Below are 24,255 nucleotides of genomic sequence, written 5' to 3'. Positions count from 1 at the left end.
GGCTCTACAAGTCCAGTGGATTCTCTACTAGGAAGCTTCTCAGGTTCTGTGTCTCAGGCCCATCGCTTCACTCATGAGACACTAACAGTCAGGGTTTCTTTGGGCTGATAAGCCTGGGAGCACAGGTCAGTACCGAGTGGACCAGATGTCTGATGGCCTCTACGAAGCAGTCGGCCACTCCTGGATGTGCAGAGCCTCTGCTCCATTACACTGCTGTCGTTGTGCAAGCAACCTGACTTGGAGCCTGCAGGAGTGCCACAGGGCTTTGCTTTTCCTGGCTCACTCATGGGCTTCTCTTTTCAGACAAAATGTTAAGGATAGCCAGTACAAGGGCATTCTCTAGAGTCTGTCTACTTAGTTATTCATGGTCTAGTCGGGAAACAGACTATTCTACACTAGGACCTTCCACTAACTAACTAACTAGTTATAGCAGGTTAACGGAAAGGCTGGGGATGGCAATGCTCAAGAATATGGGAATTGGAGTTGTACTGAGCAGCTGCCCCTTAGAGCTGAGGGAAGGGAAACTCAGTGAAATAACAGACTTGGAGAGGCCTCCTTCCCCAGAGTTGAGGTTCAGATCACTGGATGATGGTGAAGTTTGGTGATGTCAGTGGAAATGTTGGCAGGCCTGGACTGGAGTGCCAGTGAAGTTCATAGGCTAGTGGAAGTCACTGGCCATCCTTCACACACAACTCCTGAAGTCTCAAATAGGAGAAAACTTCTTTCTCTTATTTTCCTCAGTTCTCTGCCCCAGCACCCAGCATGGCTGAGGAACATGGATTTGGATTGAGAGACAATAAAGAAATAATTATCTCACTGATGTTAACAGGTTTCAGTTGGAATCTTAGTTTACATTGTTTCCTTGAGAAGTTTAAGATAACTGTTGTGAGTCCACTGTCAGGTGATCTTGTGTTTCCCCTTGTACCCTGGTGGAGAATAATTGCTGCCTATAGATACCCTATGACATTGGTGCTTATTTGTTTACTTGGTTGTTTTTGTCAAGCTGAGTCTCCCTATTTAACCCAGGCTGGCCTGGAACTTAAGAGTCCTCCTGTCCTAGTCTCCTGAGTGCTGAGATTATAGGTTTGCACCACCACCCCTGTCTTCAGTTGGTCTCTTGTCCTAAGAATGTAGAATGCATGGAGTCACTTCCTGTGCCTCACTGGTGCAGAGTTAGAAGCACCTGATAACGCCATTCAAGGATGTATGATCACCTAAGACGTGAAGTTGTAAGATAGGAGACTGAAGATGGCTGTCCACAATGGTGACGACCTTTCAGTGAATCCACAATGAATAAAGCTATAGTTGCCCACAAGCTCCCAAGATTATTTTGATTGTACCATATATTATAAAAAGCAATTTGAGGATGACCAACTATGAGACAAGAAACAAATATTAAGTAATGAAGCTAATGATACAGATACAGATTTTGTCACAGGCAACTTGGCTTGAACTGTAAATGGGTGCGTGAGGCAAAGAGGCTAGAGCACAAAATCAGGCTGTTTTCAGAAGAATTTTCCCACAGATCTGAAACAAAGGATAAAGAAGTACTTTGTTAACTGAGCTTTTGTGCCTGTTTCTATCTAGACAGAATCTTTAATGGCACTTTTGTAGATGTAGATTTTGAACAATATACTTTATGTCTAAGCTTGGAGAAGGGACTTACTTGAATGCCATGACCAACTAAAATGATGAAACATTGAACAAAATGTTTTGCTTTTTACCCTCTAGTTCTCATGTTGCATTCTGATCTGGGTGGCTGCATTGTCAAGTAGGACAACAGGTTTCTCTCCAATCTGAGTGCTGTGGATGACAGCAGTGTTTCTGTCGGTGGATGGACAGTCTTCACTTTATCTCATGGAGCGTCTTGTTTCACCTGATCATTGCTTTGGGGATAGGCTAGTACTGCCTAACTGAAACTGAACTTCTTCATTTTCAGGTATAGAGACTAAACTTTTAAAACAGAATATGGGAGATGATAAGGTGGACATATGGAGGCTGGAGAGATGGCTCAGTGGATGTAAAAGCATTTGCTATGCAAGTAAAACAATCCAAGTTCAGGTCCCCAGAACCCATGTCAAAGTCCTCACAGTGATTCTGATTCACAGTACTAGCATTCCTACAGCGAGGTGGTAGGCAGAGACAGGAGAATCCTCTGGAAGCTCCTTAGTAACGTGCCTGGAGGATAAATCACAGCAGCAAGAGAGGCCTGCCTCAAGCAAGGTGCAAGGTCAGGGACTGACTCCCAAAGTTTCCCTCTCGCTTCCAGAGGGGCACCATGGCATGTGTGAGCTATGGCATGCATGTACTTGCCATCATACATGTCATACACACAGAATGGGCATGTGACAGATCTGTATAATGTTAAGAATTGAGCTTATTATGACATTTTATAAGTTTCCAGTCAGGTCATGAGGCACCTGTAAAAATTAAGGAGCATGAGCCTATAAAAATTTATTTGGAAAGTAATGTTGAAAAATAATCTCAAAATTTTGTATCTTTAAAATACATCATGGCAGGCTAGGGAGATGGATCGGTGGCAAAGAGCATTTGTTGCTCTTGCTGGGGACCCAAGTTTGGATCCCAGCATCCACATAGTGGATCAGTCATGCAGAACTTCAGTTCTAGAGAATCTGAGTCCCTCTTCTGACTCCCATGAGCACCACACACACACTTATCTAAAAAGCATTTAAACACATAAAATTTAAAAATCTAAAAAATTAGAATAAAATACATTATGATATGATAAAATTTCTCATGTTTTATATTTTTTCCCTAGTGCTGGGATCTAATCCAGGGTCTTGCACATAGTAGGCAAGCATTCTACCACTGAGCCACATCTCCAGCACCTATTGTGTCTACATATAAGCAGGAGGAAGAAATTATTAGATGTCATTTTGAGTAACTTCATCCATCATATAATCAAGGAATCGCAGTCCTATCTGTTGTCTTATCCTCTCAGCAGACCTCATTGAAGAGATAGTTACATACTTGAGGACCTGTGTGCATCCTCGGCGTGTTTGCAGGTAGATGTTTTCTGTATTAAGTTGGTATATATTGGTTTTCAGCTTGGAGACCTGTCCCTAACATGGTACAGAGCCTATTTCCTGTTATTTTATTAAATATCCATAAACCCTTTCAGTCTATCTTAGTTAGGGTTTCTGTTGTGGAGTTAAACTGCCATGACAAAAAACACCAGGAAAGGAAGGGTTTATTTCTCTTACATGTCCACATCACAGTTCATCATCGAAGGAAGACAGGGCAGGGACCTGGTAGCAGAAATTAAAGCAGAGAGCATGGAGGAATACTTCTTACTGGCTTGCCCCCCATGGCTTTCTCAGCCTGCTTTCTATGACCGCTCAGTGTCACCTATCCATGGTTGGCACTGCCCACACTAGGATGAGCCCACCCACATCAGTCATTCATGCCCTAAGGCTTCCCCACAGATGTTCCCAAATAGCTCCAGCTTGGGTCAAATTGACAAAACAGTAACCAGCAACAGGATAAGAATAGCTTTTAATCTTCAGATGAAGAAAACCAAGGCTTAAAATAACCACTCAATAGAAACCAGGCATCTAGCCTCAAAGCCTGTCTCGTAAGTATACAGTGAAACTTGCCCTTGCTGTTAAACACAGGGGCCAAATGATGTCTGGGGAACACCCTGTGACCAGAGGCTTACCAGCTCTCAGGAAGGACAGTTGCTGGTACAGTTTGGTGATGCCTGGCAGCACACCCATGAGTCAGAGGACTAGAGAGAGGTTCTATTTGATTTTATTTCCCATTGTCCTTACCATATGTTTTTGTTAAGATACAGAGTATCTCCCCAAAAAAGGCTCATTTGTTAAAGGCTTGAACCCCAGATGATGGTAATGCAGAAAGGTGATTTTTTTTTTACTTATTTAATTTTATGTGCATTAGTGTTTTGCCATGTATTTCAGGTACCCAGGAACTGGAGTTACAGTTGTGAGCTGCCATGTGGGTGCTGGGAATTGAACCCAGGTCCTCTGGAAGAGCGGTCAATGCTCTTCTTAATCACTGGGCTATCTCTCCTGCCCTAGAAAGGTGATTTGATTATGTGTCCTACTTTCTCAATGAGCTAATCCATTGATTATTCCATAACTGTTTGTATTATTTGGAAATGGAACCTAGCTGTAGGAAGTTGGGTGGCTAGGGACGTGCCTTTAAAGGGTATATCTTGTTCCTATTCTTTCTTTCTCATTTTCTCTGCCTCCTGTGAGCCACTTTGGTGCACCCCATGCTCTCCATCAGATGTTCCGCCTCACCATGCACAGGCCAGAAACAAAGGTGCCAGATGATCATCTTGGAAACCTCTGAGGGGGACTGGAGAGATAGCTCAGCAGTTAAGAGCACTGACTGTTCTTCCAGAGAACCCAGGTTCAATTCCCAGCAACCACATGACAGCTAACAACTGTCTGTAACTTCGGTTCCAGGATCTGATGCCTTCACACCAATGCACATAAAATAAATAAATTATTTTAAAAAAGGAAACCTCTGGAAATCTGTGCGCAGCATAAATCATATTACTTTTTTTCTATAGCATTATATTCTGGAGAGACTCACAGTTCAGTATGCAGGTGGCAGCCTTACTCTTTTTACTGCACTCAGCATTTCCTGGTCTGACTGTTCAGATTTTATCAAGCAGTCCTCTATTGTAGTGGTACTTTCGTTTGGGCTGGCCATTCACAAATACCAACATGGAGACTTGTTAGTAATTAAAAGCTTGGCCTTAGCTGAAGCTTTTTCCCAACTAGCTCTAAAACTTAAATTAACCTACTATGTTGTGCCACGTGGTTTGGTTACCTCTTCTCTGTACCATATGTACGACCCCTTCAGTGTCTCACTGGTGTCTCTCATGTGCCTAGATCCATCCCAAATTCCTCTCTCTGCCCCGAAGTCCCACTTATGTTCTCCTGCCTAGCTATTGGCCATTCAGCTCTTTATTAAACCAGTCATAGTGACACATCTCACACCGTGTAAACAAATATCCTACAACACTTTACTGAACGATTTATGGTTAAAGTTAGTATTAGAAATATTATTATAACAAATGCTGCCTTCATGCATGATTTTGCACTTATACTTCTAAGAAGGGGACATTTGAAGATAATGGTGCAGATACTTGGATTTGTTGGGTACTGCCTGTCCCGTGAACATGCCTGTTCTCCACTTTCTCAACACGCTGTACTTGGAGACCTCAGGTTCCGCAGGGAGAGATGATAAGTGTGATTTCATTAAGCGCTCTCACTGGTGGCTGTCGTAGTCGTTTTCCTCCTCCTCCTCCTCTTCCTCTACTCCTTCATCTCCTTCCTCCTCCTCCTCTTCCTCTACTCCTTCATCTCCTTCATCTCCTTCCTCCGCCTCATCTTCCTTTCCTCTTCCCTTTCTTTTCCTGGTACAAAAGATCAAACCCAGGGCCTCTACATGCTAGAAAGGACTGTCCCCTGAGTTATGCCTCAGCTGGCCACCTTTGCATCTTCTTTAGAAAGTGTCCACTAAGGTCTGCTGTCCTTCCTGTTCTTGTTCCAGAGTCATGTGACTTGCTTATATATTTTGGCAACTAGCTTCTTGTCATATGTGCTTTGCATCTATTTTCCCACACTCCACATACCAAGTTTCTTTTTGTTGATAATTCCTTCTCCCGCGCAGAGCTCTTCCTTACGGTGTAGTCCCACTTGTCTGTTTTTGCTTTTAGAATGATAAATAAATCAAGGCCAGTCAGTGTTAAGTAACCTTTTCTCTGTTTATTTTGAGAAAGTTTTGTTCTTTTTTGTTTTGTTTTGTGGAAGCAGCTGTGAGGCAAGGTCTTGTTATGGAACCTTGGCTAGCCTGCAACTCACCCTGTAAACCATGCCAGCCTTGAACTTGTGCTGATCATTTTGCATCTGCCTCTCATGTGCCACTTTTAAGTGTATACTGGATTTTGGGTATACTATTTTGGGCCTTTTTTTTATAAGTTTTATGGTTTTAACTCAGATATGTTCAAGTCTTTATTTGAATTGACTTCTATATACAATATTAGGTGGTAAGGGTCAAATTTCTTTCTTTAACAGTTACTCGCTTTCCCCAGTACCATTTATTAAAGAGTTTATTGTTTCCTATTCTGTCTCCTTGAAAACAAATTTAGTTGACTTAATTGCTTCTGTTTATTCTGAACTCTCTATAATCCATTGGTTTTGTGTATAGCTAATTCTGGTGCCATATTGTTTTGATTGATGTGGCTTTATAATGTCACTTGAAATCAGTGAATATGGTATGGCCAACTTTGTTTTTATTTTCAGTATTGTTTTGGGCAATATGAGATCTCTTGTGGTTAGACACAAACTTCAGAATTTTTTCTGTTTATATGAAAAGTTTCATTAGAATTTTTATAGGAATTGAGTTGAATCTGTAAGATTCAGTTATATGCTCTTTACAAGAAACATGCTGTTAGATTCAGAGATGCTTAACAGGCTGAAATGGTATGCCATGAAAATGTTAAGTAGAAGGAAAGAGGTGTACGTAGTAAACAAAGTAAACTGTAGAAACAATAAAAAAATGATGGAAGGGTCAGTTCAGCCCAACATCAGAGCACCTGCCTCTAAAGCAAACAATAGCATGTGAAGGGACCGGGAAGCTGAGGACAGGGCCATAGTTGAAAACTTCAATACCCTACCACAATGATAGAAAATCAACCAAGAAGCTGCAGACATGATCAGTGTTACAGACTCAGTGAGCATGTTCCAAGATACCTCACTTTTTGTGTTGTTAAAAATGTAGTTGTTTCTTCTAGTCTGTCCTCAAATTATAGTCAGTTGTGTAAGTAAAGGCTGTTGCCTGTGTGTAATAGTTTTCTCCTGGTTAAATAACTGAATTTGACTTCTTTTGTAATAGTTTCTAATTGGTGTCCTTGGATTTTTAAAATAATAACACCACTTTCAATTTATGATAGTTTGCTCTTTTCCTTTTAGGTTTTTAACCTCCTCTCTGCCCCACCTTTGGTTTGGTTGTTTTCAAGACAGGGTTTCTCTGTGTAACACCCCTGGTTGTTCTGGAACTCACTTTGTAGACCAGGCTGGCCTTGAACCTCTCAGAGATCAGCCTGCTCTTGCCTCCTGAGTGCTGGGATCAAAGTCATTCACCACCACCCAGATTCTTTTTTCTCTCTTAATGCAACAAAGATGGAATTTTGGAAGTCAATCTTATGATGGTAAAGAATAACTTCTGGAGCCAGATGGTGGTGGTGCACACCTTTAATCCCAGCACCTGGGAGTCAGAGGCAGGTGGATCTCTGAGTTTGATGCTAGCCTGGTCTACAGAGTGAGTTCCAGGACAGCTAGGGCTATACAAAGAAACCCTGTCTCAGAAAAAAAAATAACTAACTTCAGTAACTGAGCATGATGGCTTATGCACTTAACTCTAACACTATAGATGTAGAAACAGGGGAATCAGGACTTCAAGGCCAGCCTTGTCTACAAAATGAGTTCAAGGCTAGCCTGCGCAACATAAGACTCTTGTCTTGAAAAAAGAAATTGGGGGCTAGACAGATGGCTCAGCAGTTAAGAACTCTTGCTGCGGGCTGGAGAGATGGCTCAGTGGTTAAGAGTGTCTCTTAACCTCTGAACCTCTTCTAGAGGTCCTGAGTTCAATTCCCAGCAACCAGATGGTGGCTTCCAACTATCTATAATGGGATCCAGTGCCCTTTTCTGTTGAGCAGAAGACTATGCAGACAGGACACTCATATACATAAACAAAAATAAGTACTTAAAAAGTAACAAAACAGGTATATGCCCTAATATATCCAAACAGAATAATTTGTGAACCCCCCTCACACTAAGTGCTCACCAAGAACTACCTGGTGGCTCTCTTTCACACATAATTTTTTTTTTTTTTGATTTTTGAGACAGGGTTTCTCCGTAGCTTTTTTTTTTTTTTTTTTTTTTTTTTGGTTCCTGTCCTGGAACTAGCTCTTCTAGACCAGGCTGGCCTTGAATTCACAGAGATCCACCTGCCTCTGCCTCCTGAGTGCTGGGATTAAAGGCGTGCGCCACTACCGCCCGGCTATAATTTTTTTTTTTTTAAAAAGAACTCTTGCTGCTATGAGGACACTGGTTTGCTTTTCAGTGTCACATAGGCACTTACAACCATATTAAATAAAAACTGTTCTCAAATAGAAAGTCACATTTGATGGCCTGCTGTCCCACATCTATCTTCCTAGCACTAAGTGGTAGCAGCAAAAAGATCCCTGCAGTTCAAGGCCGGCTTGATCTACTTAAAGAGATCCAGGAAAGGCATAAAAATTGTGTGGTGAGACCCTGCCCCACTACATCCCCGAAAAAATCTCTACAATTATATCAAGCTGGGGATTTAGCTTAACAATAGAGTACCTGCCTGCTGTGCTCAGAATCTTGTATTCTTATCACCAGCACCACTAACTTGGAAAAAAACTGGTGACTGCTCTTTCAGAGGGCCCAGGCTCAGTTCACAACTCCCATCCTTAACTCCAGTTCCAGGGTATTTGGTGCCTCCTCTCACCTCTTCAGGCACCACACCCTTGCACACAGAGTAGAAGTTCTTGTAGGCAGTAGAAGAGAAGGACGAGGGGCACAATACTCATACACAAAGTTAAGGATAATGAATAAATCTTTAAAAATAATTATATCAAGAGTGTGCCAAGTGTTATGCCTGCATCGTCAGTCCCCCAGAGACCACCAGGAGTCCAAGCTCATATGCAAAAGCGAAGAGCCTTTATTACAAGCTCAAGTGTGAGCTTTCCATCAGTTCCAACACAGCGGTTGGATCAGGGAGAGCATTGTGCTCAGCTATGGCAGGGCTTATTATTATTGATTTTTATTGAGCTCTACATCTTTCTCTGTTCCCCTCCCTTATGGCAGGGTTTTTAAGAAGTAAAGGATGGGGTTAGGGGAATTCCAGATTTAGATGGGAGTTGAACTCCTGATTGGGCAGGAGTGAGGTAACAGAAGTCTTGTCAAACAGGGATTGGTACTGGCATGGCTATAAGGAAATTGGCAACCTATATACAAGTTAGGTAAGCTATTCTTAATGTTCTAGAGTATCTAGTACTTTTTTTTGTCTTAATTCTGACTGGTCCCACACATGGTGCAATCTGTGACTTTTCCTAGTTATTGTAATGGTGAGAACCAGTTCCAGTTTTATTAGTCTGCAGCTTGTTTGGTTGCACTGATTTAAATTAGGCCTCTTCAACAAGCATGGTGGTAAACCTAGCATTTTGAAGGCTGAGGCTGGAGGATCGATGCCATATTGAGGCTTGTCTTTAATACATAGCAAGATTCAGTCTCAAAAACCAAACACACAAGAAGGCAGAGGCAGGAAGGTCTCTGAACTTGAGGCCAGCCTTGTCTACATAGCAAGTTCCAGTCCAACCTGAATTATATAGAGAGACTTGGTTTCAAACAAACAAAACAGCATAGAAGGATTTATGTCAAGAATAGAAATTGAGGAGGCATGTGGTGGTGCAAACCTATGATCCCAGTACTTTGGAGGCAGAGTCAAGAAGCTCAGGAGGTCAAGATTTTTTTTCCTCTGCCATCTTGGCAACTACATATGTATGGAGATCAGGAGACAATTTGTGTAAGTCAGTTATGACCTTTTACTGTGGGGTTCAATTTGCACAGTGAGCACTTTGTCCACTAAGCCATCTTGCCCAACCCAGTAATATGATTTTTTTCTGCAAGTTTATTGATATAATACATTACTAAATTTTCTAGCATTGATTTGAACTATTCTTAAATGTTTTGAATAAACTTTGCATTGTTATGATAGAATTCTTTTCATTGTTAACTGACTTGTATTTGCCTACATCTTACTAAGGATTTTTTTAAAATTTATTTATGTACTATATATACAGAGTTCTGCCTACATACCAGAAGAGGGCACCAGATCAAATTATAGATGGTTGTGAGCCACCGTATGGTTAGTGGGAATTGAACTCAGGACCTCTGGAAGAGCAGCTAGTGCTCTGAACCTCTGAGCCATCTCTCCATCCCCACTAAGGATATTTTTATTAATACCAATAAATTTGAATTTTTCTATGAGGATATATTTGTGTGTGTTCAAGTTTTGGAAATATTACCCCGACTCTAATGCTTTGAAGAAATGTTTTGAAAATGTCTCTTTTTTGTAGCTGTGAAAACTCATGAATATGGTAGTATTTTTGGACTGAAGTCTTATTTCAGTGACTCAAAGATGTGAAATTTCTTTTGTTACTTACAAAAGTTTGATAGAACTTTGTTTAGTAAAACTATAGTTTTAGAGGCTACATTCTCACAGACACATATGTGTGTTAATAAAAATACATATAAGAAGGTATAGGACCTACTGGATATTAAGGTCCATCCTGAGTGTGCTCCTGCATATCTCTGTAGTTGTTATGGGGGTCTTCCCTGGTCTGGTGGGCAAGCCCAGGTCACGCGCACAGAGTAGAAGAGGAAGGAAGAGGGGCTGAGGAATGAACTGCCTCCTTTCTGTACCATCTGAAATAAGACTTACCTCAGACTACAGCTACCATCCGAGCCTTAAACAGTTGTGCATGTTTTAGGAGTTGCCATTTGCTCTTCAGATTGACTGTCTAGAAGAAAGAACTACCAAACAAATTGGTAGACATCAGTGTCATGTTCATCTTGCTAGAGTCACTACTAAATAGTATGAGAGGTAGAACTGACTGAGATTCATGGGTAAGTTGGTTGTGTTTTAGATTTTCGGGGGGCACTCTGACAGAATGAAGTGTGTTTCCTCTAAAGCAGTACTTGGGTGTACCTAGCCTCCCCCGCTCCCATCTCACCCTTAGTTTTGAACTTGACAGTCCAGGAAACAGGGAGCACTAAGAAAGAGAATGTCCCATGAGGTCATCCTAGTGACCATAGCCTCTGAGAAGTTTCCCTGGAATGGTTCTGGGGTTTGACTTCTGTGACTTCCAACTGTTTAACAACCCTGGGGGTTGATTGCTCAGCTTGAGAAATATAGACCTGGTGGGGCGTGTCTTTCAAAGCATTGGCAAGCCTCCTAGGAGAAGCCCATCACATGAGGTGACAAGAGATAATGTCTGGATGACTTACTGATGTCTGCTCTCCTGTTATTTATAAACTGTGTTTGTAACAGTGCAGAGACTAGTAATGATATAAGAGCTAGAGGCAGGAAGGCTGGCAGTGAAACACTGTCCTCTGGAGATGGCATGGCCCTTACCCTCAGGAACTCACATCAAGCCCTTTTAAGACACTGATGACTCTGAAAAGCCAGGCCTTATACATCTCTACTATATGGTCAGCACTAATTAGGCTCAGTGAGTTGAATCAGGGCTGGAGAGATGGCTCAGCTGTTAGGAGCACTGGTTGTCCTTCCAGGGGTCCCGGCTGGGTTCAGTTTCCAGCACCCACATGGCAGCTCACAACTGTAACTCCAGTTCCAGGGGATCTGACACCTTCGCACCAGTGCAGGATTTATCTGTAGCTTTGGAGCCTGTCCTGGAACTAGCTCTTGTAAATCAGACTGGCCTTGAACTACAGAGATGTGCCTACCTCTGCTTCCCAAATGCTGGGATTAAAGGCATGTGCCACCACCATTAGACCAACAATTTTTTTTAAATAATATGGCAATTTATCAAGGGAGGATGATAAATTGGAAAGTCTTCATTTATTGGGGGTGGTACACTTGTGCCACAGTTCACATGTGGGGACCAGAAGATAACTTACATGGTGGGTTCTCTCCTTCAAGTATGTGGCTTCTAAGCATGCTTCAGGCTTATCAGCAAGAGCCTTTTTTGCCCACTGAGCCATCTCCCCAGCCCACATATATGAATTCTTAAAGAATATATTTAAAATGCATTTGTATCTCTGGGTTTAAAGCCATCTCTGGTTCAGATGGCAAGTTTCAGACCAGCCAGGGTTACATGGTGAGACCTTGTCTTAAAAACAACCAACAAAAAACTCAAGATTGTAAGAGTGTGTGTGTGTGTGTGTGTGTGTGTGTGTGTGTGTGAGAGAGAGAGAGAGAGAGAGAGAGAGAGAGAGAGAGAACACACTATGAGTTTGAGGCCAGCCTGTTCAATATAGCAAATTCCATATAGAACTACTTACTTTGCCCCCAACCTCCAGAAAAGACACTTGTATGTTCACACTATAGGCCTTCTTCTCTGCTAAGATATACACTGTATATTTTTACTCTGTGATTCTTTGTTATTACGAATTTTAGGAGTTTGTTTCTTCAAATAGTTTTTCTCCTGAAGAGCATCACCACTGGTTACACAGACAGTCTCCTAAGGAAACTTCAAGGGGCATGGTGTACTTTGGAACCCAGAAAGTTTACTTTTCATCCTTCTTGTATGTTTTTAACAGAAGAAAAGATTGCCCAACACCTTCATCTAACATCTCAGAAATAAAGAAATAAAGTGTTGCTTCTTTCTGTCTCCATCTAGCACAATAATGATAATTTTCTTAAAGAGTTGATGTGCAACTTCCAAATTTATTATTTATCAATTTATAAGTGCTATATATAAGACAGGATCATATTATATGGACTCTATGAACATAGAGAACTTTAATTTTCCTCTTATCTGTATGCTCAGTGTTCTCTTTTCATCATGGTTGTGTTATTATTTATTTGGGTTTTATGGGTTTTTTTTTGTTTACTTTTGAGCCAAGCTTACCTGGGAACTCACCATGTCTGTCAGGCCAGTTTCAGACTCAGTAGCCTCCCCAGGTGCTCGGATTACAGCCGTGCGCTTGCTTCAGTTTCTCTGCTGGCCAGTCCTCTGCTGGTTCTGTCCTGTGTAATCAGCTTTGTGCAGTTTATGAGATGGTCTGCATGGAAAGGTTCTAGAAGTGGACCTACATAAATACATATTAAACTGAAAATTATTTTCAAATTTCCTCCTCAAGGGTTACACATATTATTAATAATATTAAAGATTTTTGTTGTTATTTTGTTGGATTTGTTGTTGTTTGTTTTTGAGATAACAGTCTTACTGTGTAACCCTGGCTTACTTGGAACTCGCTATGTAGACCAGGCTGGCTCTACCTCCTGAGTGCTGGAATGACAGGTATGCAGCATCATGCTCCCCACACCCCAATTCTTTGAAATATGGCCAGCAAGGTAGCCTTGAGTCTGACAGCCTAAGTTCAATCCTCATGACCCACGGAAGCCATGTAAGGTGAAAAGAGAATCCAGCGCCTCACAGTTGTCCTCTGATATCCACATGAAGCAATTTTAATTTATCCTGGGACTAATTTATTAATTCTAAACTTCATTTGTTTTTCTTTCTAAGCTTATGTGTGGGTAGAAGATAAATTATAGTAATTCAGTGTGATTCTAGATTGTTGTAATTTGTTCGACATCTCTCTATTCAAATTTTTTTTTCAGCCAGAAAGTGGTGGCACGTGCCTTTAATTCTAGCTCTGGGGAGGCAAAGGCAGGTGGATCTCTAAGTTCAAGGTCAGCCTGGTCCACAAAGTGAGTTCCAAAACAGCCAGACTACAGAGCATGTGAATACTGTCAAATAGTAAAATATTCACTGGAACACTACATAAATAGACCTTGGAACTCTGCTTTTTATTGGTAAATTATGTGGTAAATTATTTGATAAAATGTTAACTGAGACTAGAAATGGTTTCTGTAGTCTAAAGTCACAAAGAAAGATGACTGAAACACACTGAGACTGTAAGATAGAGTTTTTATTTGCATATTTATTTTGCTATTAGTTTCTAAGCACAAGATCTATTTATTTGCTATGTGATAGCTTGTGAATCTTATAACAACAAAAGCAAGATGAAGCAAGAAATTCAATAAAACTTTATGTGGAACATGTGACTTTACGTGAGCTTTTACGTACCTTTGTTCTTGTCCAATCAGTGAGCTTTTTCTCTCCTGTCTCCTTGCAGCCTAAGTGTGATGGACAGGTCTTACTGACACAAGTGTGGAAGCGTTTGAACCTGATTGAATGTGACTACTTTGGTCTGGAGTTTAAGAACGTCCAGTCCTACTGGGTATGTGCTTTTCATTTGCTTTTGGAAACTGGGTCTGACTGTGTTGTAGAATAGTCATGGTGTCTGGGATGTACAGAGCATTTTAGGTCATACTGTAATGATGTAAACAAGTTGTTTGATAAATGACATATTATTCTTAGCAAAGCTATGATATTAAAGTACTTGGTTTTCAGCTATGGAGAGCCCATCTGCCTTTAAGCCTAAATGCATAGCCTCCCTAAACTCATTCCACCCACTAGCACCTGTGCCAAGGAAACCTGAGTTGCCATGGCAACCACTGATGCATCCTGCTGAATATGAATTGTGTTGTAGATTGATTTTGAGCAAAGTGGACTGATTTTTGCATCATTTTACTTATTAGACAAACTGTAAAATGTGTGGTGTATTATTATCATTATTATTTATAGATGTGACTTGCTTTTAAAACAAAAAACTCATCAGCCCTTTAGATCAGAAAATGTGTCGTTGCTGTGCTGTGCCGAGTTTTTCTGCTCCGGTGCACAGCAGACACCTTTCACATAGCAGCACCACATCAGGTTGCTGTTTGGGCACCACTGGTTCTGATTGAGACTGTAGAGTTACCCAAATGAATGCTATGGAGTTGTAGCACATCAATGCTGCTCCAGCTTCTTGAAGCAGGTGTTGCTGAGCTTCCTGTACAGCTTATTAAGATATGATGAATGTGTAAGAGAACAAAATAAAATTCTGTCATAAAATCTAATTATTTGTATTTTGTAGCATACTTACTAAATGAGGAGATTTTTAATAGTTTTATTCTCTTCTATTAAAAACCCTGTTTAGATTTGGCTTGAGCCCATGAAGCCCATCATTAGGCAAGTGCGAAGTAAGTACCTTGTTTAACTCTTAAAAACCTTCCTCATTTAAGGTGACTTGTTCTGGAACAGTGAATTCTAGGTGTGTTCACAGCCATTGTCACGGCCCTGTATAGGTGGTAATAGTCACAGTGGATCAACTTGAGGTCACTTTGCTGGTTGGTTTTAAACTACAATAAATAGGCATAAGGACACTAGGTTTAACTCAAAACATCATAGATAAATTGCCTTAAATTTGAAAGTCATCAGATTTATTGCTTGGTGTCTTAATTGTGGCTCAATATATTGGGAAAAAGAAGTTTCTAAGTCATGAGAAGACATTGACAGGGCTCTTTTAAGACAGATGCTTCCGTGGTTAAGAGCATTTGCCCTCACAGGACCCACTTATAACCACCTGCAACCCTTTCCCAAGGAGACCTGCCACCATTTTCCAAGGGCACCAGGCAGCTCCACCACTTAACCAAGCAAACTTTTTGGCTTGGGGATTTTTCATGTTTTCTTGGTTTGGGTTTTGGATGTGGGGAGAGGAAGCAGCTTCTTTCCACATATTCCAGACTGCCCTTGCAGTCATGATCCCCCTGCATCAGCCTCCCAAGAGAAGGGATTAATGCATGTGCTGTCATTGACTACACCTGTTTTAAGTGACTACATTGAAAGAAGGATACATAGAAGTAACTCATGCAGAGAAGAAAAGGCTGTTGATGTTACCATAGTGTTTTAGCCAACTTCCTCCTCTTTCCCTAACAACTATACAGCCCTGCTGTTGAATTTCGATGGCACAGACATCAGATCTGCTGTTTGGTGCCTTTTGCAGAGTCAGACTGTTCTAGTTCGGTTAGTAAGTGCAAGTGATGTTTTCTCTCTCTAATGTATATAAGGATGGAAAAATGTATTTTTATTACCACAGTATAATGCTATAAGCATCCTAATATAATTTTATCCTAAAATGTAAACAGAAATTTATTTTATTCTATGTGTTTGCTCATTTTCAAGACAAGGTCCGTCTTTATAGCTCAGACTAGTCCTGAACCCATGACCCTCCCTACTTCAGCTTTCTAAGTACTGGGGATCTTACATCACTCCTGGCCCATATTTTTTTTAAAAAAATTTGATTGTTGATGCTGCTTTTGTTTTCAGGGTCAGGGTCAAACTCTGTATGTAGCCCAGGCTACCTTAGACTTACTGTGTAGCCTAGGATTGCTTCAGATGCACAGCAGTCCTATTGCCTCAGTCACCCCAGTGCCAGGGTTACAGCCATAAGCCAACATACCTGGCTATACAGTGGTTTTGTTTTGTTTTGTTTTGTTTTGTTTTTTTGAGAGACAATCTCACGTAGTCCAGGCTGGCCTCAGATTTGCTAAGTATGCAAGGATGACCTTGAACTCCTGGTCCTTCTGTCTCTAGTGCTGGGATTACAGGCATATACACCACACTTGGTTTTTATGTGGTCTTGGGGATGGAACCCAGTGCCTTTTGTATCATAGACACATACTTTACCAACTCACTATGTCCCCTCGAGCTTGTTTTCTTTTTCTTTTTGAGGCAGGGTGTCACTGTTAACCCCAGATGGCCTAGAATTCAGTTTGTAGGCCAGGCTGGCCTTGAACTCAGAAAGGTCTACTTGCTTCTGACATCTAAATGCTGGGATTAAAGGTGAGCACCACCATGCCTGGCATTAATTTTAAAGTTTTAATCTGTAATTTCCCACCTACTTTAGAATGTTTTCAGAGTAATCTCTGCTTAAAGCAAAATATTAAGATTTCTCAATCCATATGTGTTGAGAAAGTACTCATAAATGTGTGCATAGGAAATTTCTTTAAAATTTTATTATAGAAAGAAAATAAATATGGAGATTAACCTTATCAGTGAAATTTTATTTTATTTTTACAGGGCCAAAGAATGCAGTGCTTCGTCTAGCCGTAAAATTTTTCCCGCCAGACCCTGGTCAGTTACAGGAAGAGTACACAAGGTAAAATGCTCACACTAGCCAGGACTTGTGTTGTTCCCTGCCTGAGTGGTTAGAGTGAACGAGAGTGCGCGTCTGCTTAGTTGTCGCTGAGTGTGGCTAAACTGTATTTTTATGACATTTTATTTATTGTGAAAAAGATTATGATATGCTATTTTAGTGCTATAATTTGATGGAAATATTTCTTGCACCCAGAGAGACGGAATTTTTGCTGGACCTCACAGCCAAGTTCATGATACACCTTGAGATCACATAAGCTTTATCTTCGTTTTAGTTAGGATTTTCATTGCTGTGGAAAAGCAGCATGACAAAAGCAAAACCTTTTACCTGGAGAGGAAACAGTTTATTTCATTTTAAACCTCCCAGGTCACACTTCATCACTGAGGGAAGTTAGGGTAGGAACTCAAGACAGGAACTGAAGGAGGAATGCTGGTTACTGGCTTCCTTTGCATGGCTTGCTCAACCTGTTTTGTAATCCCTCACCCTTTGGGATGGTCTTGCCTACATTAATCACGCGTCAATAAAATGCACCACAGACTTGTTCACAGACCATTCTGGAGGGGCATTTTCTCAGTGGAGGTTCCCTCTTCCCAAATGACTCTAGCCTGTGTGAAACTGACAAAAAGCCAACTTAACATGATCGGTTCCTACTGTGTTTAACCTGCCTTTAAGAGAGCTTCATAACAACCAACCTTGCCTTGGATTTCCCATGCAATCAATCTTTGCAGCCAAGGCTAATTCATGGCTTCCATCTTAAGTTACGTCCTCTTCCATGCCCCTAACCCAGATAAGAGTGTGTGTGCATGCATGTGTGTGCCATGGTAAGTATCTGCTGAAAGCAGCCAACAGGTCAGGTCAGAACCAACCTTGTAAGTATTCACCATAAATGTTGGAAAAACATATAGCTATTATGATTTAGGGGCGGTAAAATGACTCCCCTTAGAACTCTGTTAAAGATTTCTTCTATAAAGGAATCCCTGTCCCTTTCTCATGCTGTTTTTGGTGTAGTTTAATAAATCCAGGCCCAAGTTCCTTGTTAGGGAACAGACAGGCATAAGAGATAGTCAGACTTTAGGCAGGCACAAATATGTACAACAGCAGAACACAGATTGACCAGTAACCACAAAGTGCGACAGAGAGAAGACATGAGGAGAATAGTGGAGAATTCAAATTTGGTCTTGTTCTTAGTCACATAAATACAAAATGAAGTGTTTTGTTTTCATTCTTATGCAACATCAACACATTTTGTTACATTTAAGGTTATCTTTAGTGCATTAAAACACACACACACACACAATTAAAACAAAAGGAATGAGTGAGAACAGGTTGGATGTCTCAGTGTGGGTAAAGGTGCTCACTGCCAAGCCTGCTGACTGCATTCAGTCCCCAGAACCCATGGTGGAGAGGGACACAGCTGCCCAAAGTCTGCTCTCACTTTCACATGCCTGTGTGTGGAACATTATTATCCCCAAAGAAATATTGTAAGTTAAAAATACATGAGCTCGGAGACAAATAACAGTAAACACAGTTAAAAGAAGCATCTTATGCTCTTACACAAACACAAACATGAAGTAGAGCTTAGGACAAGGACTTATGCCTAAAATTTGAAAAAAAAAAACTTTAATGAAGTGCTAGAACAATTTCAACCAGTATTCTCTGGGTGGCTTAGATTTATGCTTATAAATACAATATGTCAAAATTCTGGACAGATAAATCTTTGTCAACAAAAGTCTACTTAAGTGGGATGTGTATACCATGCTGTAGTCCTCGTGAATAGGGCATGGAATGAGCGGGGCAGGGGTATAAGGAAATTCCCCTTGTTTCTCTAATTATACATTGCATTTTTGTAGAAATTACTGGCATATTAACAGTAGTCCTCTAGGTGGTAAAGATTAGGAAATCTTTTCTGTACTTTTTATGCTCATGCATATTGATTTATAATCAGAAATAAAGCAATAACTTTAAAATAGGTTCAAGCTGCATGGTGATGCACACCTTTAATCCTAGCAGAGACAGGCAGATTCCTGAGTCTGAAGCCAGTGCCCTGGTCTTACAGAGCGAGTTACAGGACAGTCAGGGCTACACAGAGAAACCATATCTTGAAAAACTGAAATAAAATAAAAATAAAATGGGCTCAAGACCCTGAGTAGATGCAGATGAAAGAGAATAGGATACTATCATAGTGTCCCCCAAAATGACTCTTAAGTCCTGACTGCACCAGGATCGTAAATTAGTCACAGTGAACCCTTCTTAAAGGCTCTGTAGGTCATGGGACACCAGAAACTCACAGAATGTCAGGTGCAAGGAGAGGAGGACACAGCATCAGCTTAGCCTCTTGTTCTCAGGTTGATGAGGAGACCAAACTGTAGACAGCAGAGCAGTGCTACCATGAGTGCACATCATATACAGCGGTGCTACCGTGAGTGCACATCATATACAGCAGTGCTACCGTGAGTGCACATCATATACAGCGGTGCTACCGTGAGTGCACATCATATACAGCGGTGCTACCGTGAGTGCACATCATATACAGCGGTGCTACCGTGAGTGCACACAGAAAACAGTGCTACTGAGAGTGAACACAAAAAGCATACCTTGGCTTTTTTTTTTTTCTTTTTTGGTTTTTCGAGACAGGGTCTCTCTATAGTACTCCTGAGTGCTGGGATTAAAGGCATGCACCACCACCGCTCAGCAAAAAGTTTATTTATTATGAATACATTGTTCTGCCTGCATGCCAGAAGAGGGCATCAGATCTCATTACACATGGTTGTGAGCTACCATGTGGTTGCTGGGAATTGAACTCAGGACGTCTGGAAGAGCAGTCAGTGCTCTTAACTGCTGAGCCACCTCTCCAGCCCTTGGCAATTTTTTGAAGTCTAAGAAGCACCCCTTTTGAAGGGGAATCATTTTTAAATCATATTCTCACAAATGAAACAAAATACTCTCTGATTCAGGATCCTGTGTCGGAGTATTAGGTTCAGGTTGGTTTGGGGCATTCTGATTTTGTTTGTTTTTGTTTTGTTGTTGAAAAGGTTCTTATGACTAAAACTGACCTTTAACTCACTGTGTGACTGAGAATGACCCTCTGTCTCCATTTCCTGAGTGTTAGGACTGTAGGCTTTGGCCACGACAGCATGTCTAAATGTTGCTAGGGATGGATCCCAGGGCTTCAGGCACTTGGTGAGCACTCTACAACATCCCAGCCCAAGGAAGCCAGTTATTCTCCTCTTATTTTCATTCAGAAGGTCTTTTTCCCCTTTAATTTATTAAAATGTATAACAATGGCAAAAAGAAAATTTCAAATAAACTTACGTAAAATAAAAAGCCAGTGTTCTTTTGTCCTTGCTCACCCTCGCACTCCACTCCCCAGGTAAGTGCTAACACTGGCAAAAGTCTTCGTGAGGGTTGCAGCCTTTCCATGAACATGGCAGAGCCTTAAGAAATTTAGGCTGCAGAGCTCGGCCAAGTGACACGTGTGAACTCTCAGTTGGAATGCCCCCATTTTTAGCAGTCCATGGCTTTTCACACTGCATGTGGACCGGCCCTAATTTATTTAGTCATTAGCATCTTAGTGCATTTGGTGCTTATTCCCAGTTTTCTGTTAAAATTGTTGGCATGCCTTTGTGAATGCTGGGAGTGCTGCTGTGTGGAAACTGTTAGCCTGGAACCGCCTGGTTAAAAAGCACACACATCTTAAGTTCTAGGAGAGTGCAGGTGCACCTGTCAGCTGCATGTATGCTAAATTTGGAAGGATACGGGGATTAGCATGGCATCTACACAAGAACCATATGCAGGTTCATGAAGCATTCCATTTCATTTTTCAAAAAGAGAAAATATCATTTTTTTTTCACACGTCTGTGCTTTGCCTGCATGAGTTTCTCTGTACCACGTGTGCCTGATAACCACCTAGCCATCAAATTCTCTGAACTGGAGTTACAGAACAGTTGTGGAGCCACCGTGTGGATGCTGGGAGTTGAACCCTGGTCTTCCAGAAGAACAGCCAGTGCTCTTAATTGCTGAGTCAGCTCTCCATTCCCAAATCTAGTAAAATTTTAATAGTTTGTACCAACGTGTAAATTTCTGTGAAGACAGGGAGTTTGGGTTATTCACCAAGTTTTGCAACTCCTAGAACAATACTTAGGCCGGGCGGTGGTGGCGCATGCCTTTAATCCTAGCACTCAGGAGGCTGAGGCAGGCAGATCTCTGTGAGTTTGAGGCCAGCCTGGTCTACAGAGCTAGTTCCAGGACAGGCTTAAAAAGCCACAGAGAAACCCTGTCTTGAAAAGTCAAAAAGAAAAAGAAAAAAAAAAAACAAAAACAAAAAAAAAAAACTCTTACTCATCGCTTATTAAAGGATTAAATTAAGATATAAATATTTTCTTTTCTTTTTTTCTGCCTGCCTGCGTACCTACCTACCTAATTTATTTATTTATTTAGAAACTGGGTCTGACTATTAGGTTGCTCTGGCTGTCACTGTGTTGACTAGACTGGCCTTGAACTCACAGAGACCACCTACCTCTGCCTCCAGAGTGCTGGGATTAAGAGTGTGTGCTACCACACAATTTGCCTCACAAATGCTTCCAAGTTGTCTTCTCTGTCTACATTTTCACCAGTGGTATCTTAAAGCACTTGTTTCTTAGATCCGCACCGAGACTGAGTATTACCAATCTGCTTAAAAGAACCACGGCACGTTTGAAGCTATCTTAACTGTGTACTTCTGTTCTTCCTTCCAAATCTGTTGAGTGCTGTTTTGTTGTATGAATTTATGAACTTCCTTGTTGAAGGTATTATCTTAGAGAGTGTGGTAGCCTGAAAGACTAGTTTCTCTGTCCTGCTGTTGGACAGAAGCTCCTCTGTATGCTGAGTCCTTGGTGTGTGCTCTGACGTGCACGACAGTCTGCTGAGCTCTTGTCGTCTGACCTTTGGTGTCTGCTTGCTATCTGAAAGGGCTTTTGTGACTTGGCCTGTTCTTGGAGGGCTCTACAGTTTGTTCAGTGTTGAGTGCTACTCCCCAGAGTTGTTTGCTCTCTTAGAGAGGCATGGCTGTATTGTGTTCAGAGAACTTTTGGAGTTGATCTCTTGCTTTGAATTCCTTTCTAGGTACCTGTTTGCCTTGCAGCTTAAGAGAGACCTCCTGGAAGAACGCTTGCCCTGCGCTGCCACCACTGCAGCCCTTCTCATATCCCACCTTCTGCAGTGTTAGTATCTCCACTGTGGGAAGACGCGTGGGCAGGCGCCAACAGAGCTGCCCTTAGTTGGCTGGTGCTCATGTGTAACTGACAAGCCTGGTTTTGGGGTTTTTTTTAATGTACATTTCTATTTAGATATATTCTTGATAAGATGAAAGCTAACTTCTTTAATGTACTACTCCTTGAGACAAATAGCTCTGCATATAGACTCAAAGCTAGAATTGTAGTTACATTCATTCTTTAGCGTTGTCTCCCATTTATGTCTTCATGCTTCTCTTTTCCCTTCCCATGCTGAAAAAAGAACACTGAGCTTTCCACATGCTAGGCAAACATTCAGCCACTAAACCACAGAACCAGCTCTTGGATGTTTTGTTGTTGTTGTTATTTATATTTTTTTCCATATTGTTATTTATATTTTTAAACAACTGGACCAACCTTAATTTGTCCACCCCCAGACCAACCTTGTTTCCATGCCCCATCTACTTTTACCTAATTCAACAGCAGTACATATTCTGAATCCGGCATAAATCAGCTTCTCAGTGCACCCAGAAAGGGGCCTCCCGAGGGTGAGTTACAGTCCTCGCTGTCTTTAAACATTAACACTAAAAGGAAGAGAACACTTTCTTTTAATGTCTTCCATGAAACAAAAGGTGATAGAGAAGGATATAAAACTAAACTTACTGCAGAAATAAACTGTGAGAAGTGTAGCGAGCGATTCAGAGACATGGCTGTGTGTTTTTCAGAATTTAGGAAGCCATAGGAATAGAAAGAAAAGGACCCACATTGTTTCAACTAAAGGTGAGGCCTTGTCACGGTGCACTTACTATGTACAGGCAAAACATGTACAATAAAAATAAATACTTTTTAAAATTCATAAATTTAGGATATTTTTGAAAATTTGAAAAGCCCTGAAGGGAAAAATGATTTAGCATGCATTTTTCTAAAGGAAAATTATTATTGTAGTTATAGTATTCATGAGACAATATATGTATAAGCTGATTTTTAAAAACAGAAGCCAGGCGGTGGTGACTCATGCCTTTAATTCCAGCACTTGAATAGCAAAGGCAGGCAGATCTCTTGAGTTTGAGGGCAGCCTGGTCTACAGAGTAAGTTCTAGGACGGCCAGGGCAACACAGAGAAACCCTGTCTCAAAAAACAAAAGGAAAAAATTAGTAAGCAAGGGCTAGAGAGATGACTCAAAGGTTAAGAGCACTTGCTGCTCATGCAGAGGTCTCGGGTTCTGTTTTCGGCACCCACATGGTGGCTCATAACCATCTACAACTCTAGTTCCAGGAGAACATGCTTTCTTCTGGCCTCCTCAAGCTCTGCATGCACATGGTATATGCACATGATACATATACATGCTATATTCATATGCAGGCAAAACACTCATACACATAAACTTTTAAAAATCTTTTTTAAAGTAAAATAAAAATGGTCTTTATACTCAGGATTCACTATAAACTCTAATCAGAATTTTTGGTCTTCAGGGGGAAATCACTATATCTTTTCTGTGTTTACCTATGAACAGCATAATATTTAGAAAGATAAAATATAAGGCATTTGCATGCTCAGTGCTTATCATTTATTTCAAAATCTTAAGTGGCTGACTTTCATTGTCTCATCTCAGCGGAGATAGGAGATTATGATGAAGCCTTGGATCGAGAACACCTCAAAGCCAATGAGTACTTACCCAATCAGGAGCAATCCCTGGAAAAGATACTAGACTTCCATCAGAGGCACACGTAAGTTGGTCGGGGAGGGGAGTAGTGTAGTTACCCAGCTGTGAGTTCATGTGAGCATCACTTTCCTGAAGGCTGCTTACTAGGATGCTGGCCAGATTCACTCTGTGTTCTAGTGTTGTAACCTGGTCTGTGAACTACCTGTATGTGGGTAGATCCAGTTACTTTTGTTGTTGCCGTTTTCCCAAGGTAGGGTTTCTCTGTGCAGCCCTAGATGTCCTGGAGCTCTCTCTGTAGACCAGACTGGCCTTGGACTCACAGAGATATGCCTGCCTTACCTTCCAAGTGCTGGGATTAAAGGCATGTGCTACCACCACTCCATAAATTCAGTTGTTTTGTGACAGTATCATTTAGGACATTTCCTTCATCTCACTTTTTGGTGGCTAGATATGTTGTTTGCACATAACTTCAAGTAAGTTGTAAATCTGGTCACTTAGTGAATTCGAATGCAACAGTCTATCTTTTACAAGTAGATGAGAATAAGAAGATAGAAGACTAACATAGAAGGAA

General features: G+C 41.1%; 1 protein-coding gene and 1 non-coding gene across 3 annotated transcripts in view; both read left to right on the top strand.

Annotated features, from left to right (window-relative positions):
- Positions 1-24,255, top strand: part of LOC121447136 (FERM, ARHGEF and pleckstrin domain-containing protein 2) — a 105,145-nt gene that overhangs the window by 31,962 nt on the left and 48,928 nt on the right. For both annotated transcript variants that reach the window (XM_041650212.1, XM_041650213.1), the window contains exons 3-7: positions 13,911-14,015; positions 14,817-14,859; positions 16,739-16,817; positions 21,915-22,012; positions 23,634-23,748. In XM_041650212.1, coding sequence (XP_041506146.1) covers positions 13,911-14,015; positions 14,817-14,859; positions 16,739-16,817; positions 21,915-22,012; positions 23,634-23,748 — 440 coding nt within the window. The remainder of the gene's footprint in view (positions 1-13,910; positions 14,016-14,816; positions 14,860-16,738; positions 16,818-21,914; positions 22,013-23,633; positions 23,749-24,255) is intronic.
- On the top strand, positions 20,529-20,632 carry LOC121447716. The gene has a single exon (XR_005974240.1). It is a non-coding gene; the product is annotated as a U6 spliceosomal RNA (small nuclear RNA).

This window comes from Microtus oregoni, unplaced genomic scaffold, assembly GCF_018167655.1.
Source record: "Microtus oregoni isolate MIOR12 unplaced genomic scaffold, Mior012 000004F_ref0000308, whole genome shotgun sequence".
Lineage (NCBI taxonomy): Eukaryota > Metazoa > Chordata > Mammalia > Rodentia > Cricetidae > Microtus > Microtus oregoni.
The sequence above is the reverse complement of the archived record's forward strand: the minus strand, read 5'-3'. Positions and strand labels throughout refer to the sequence as shown.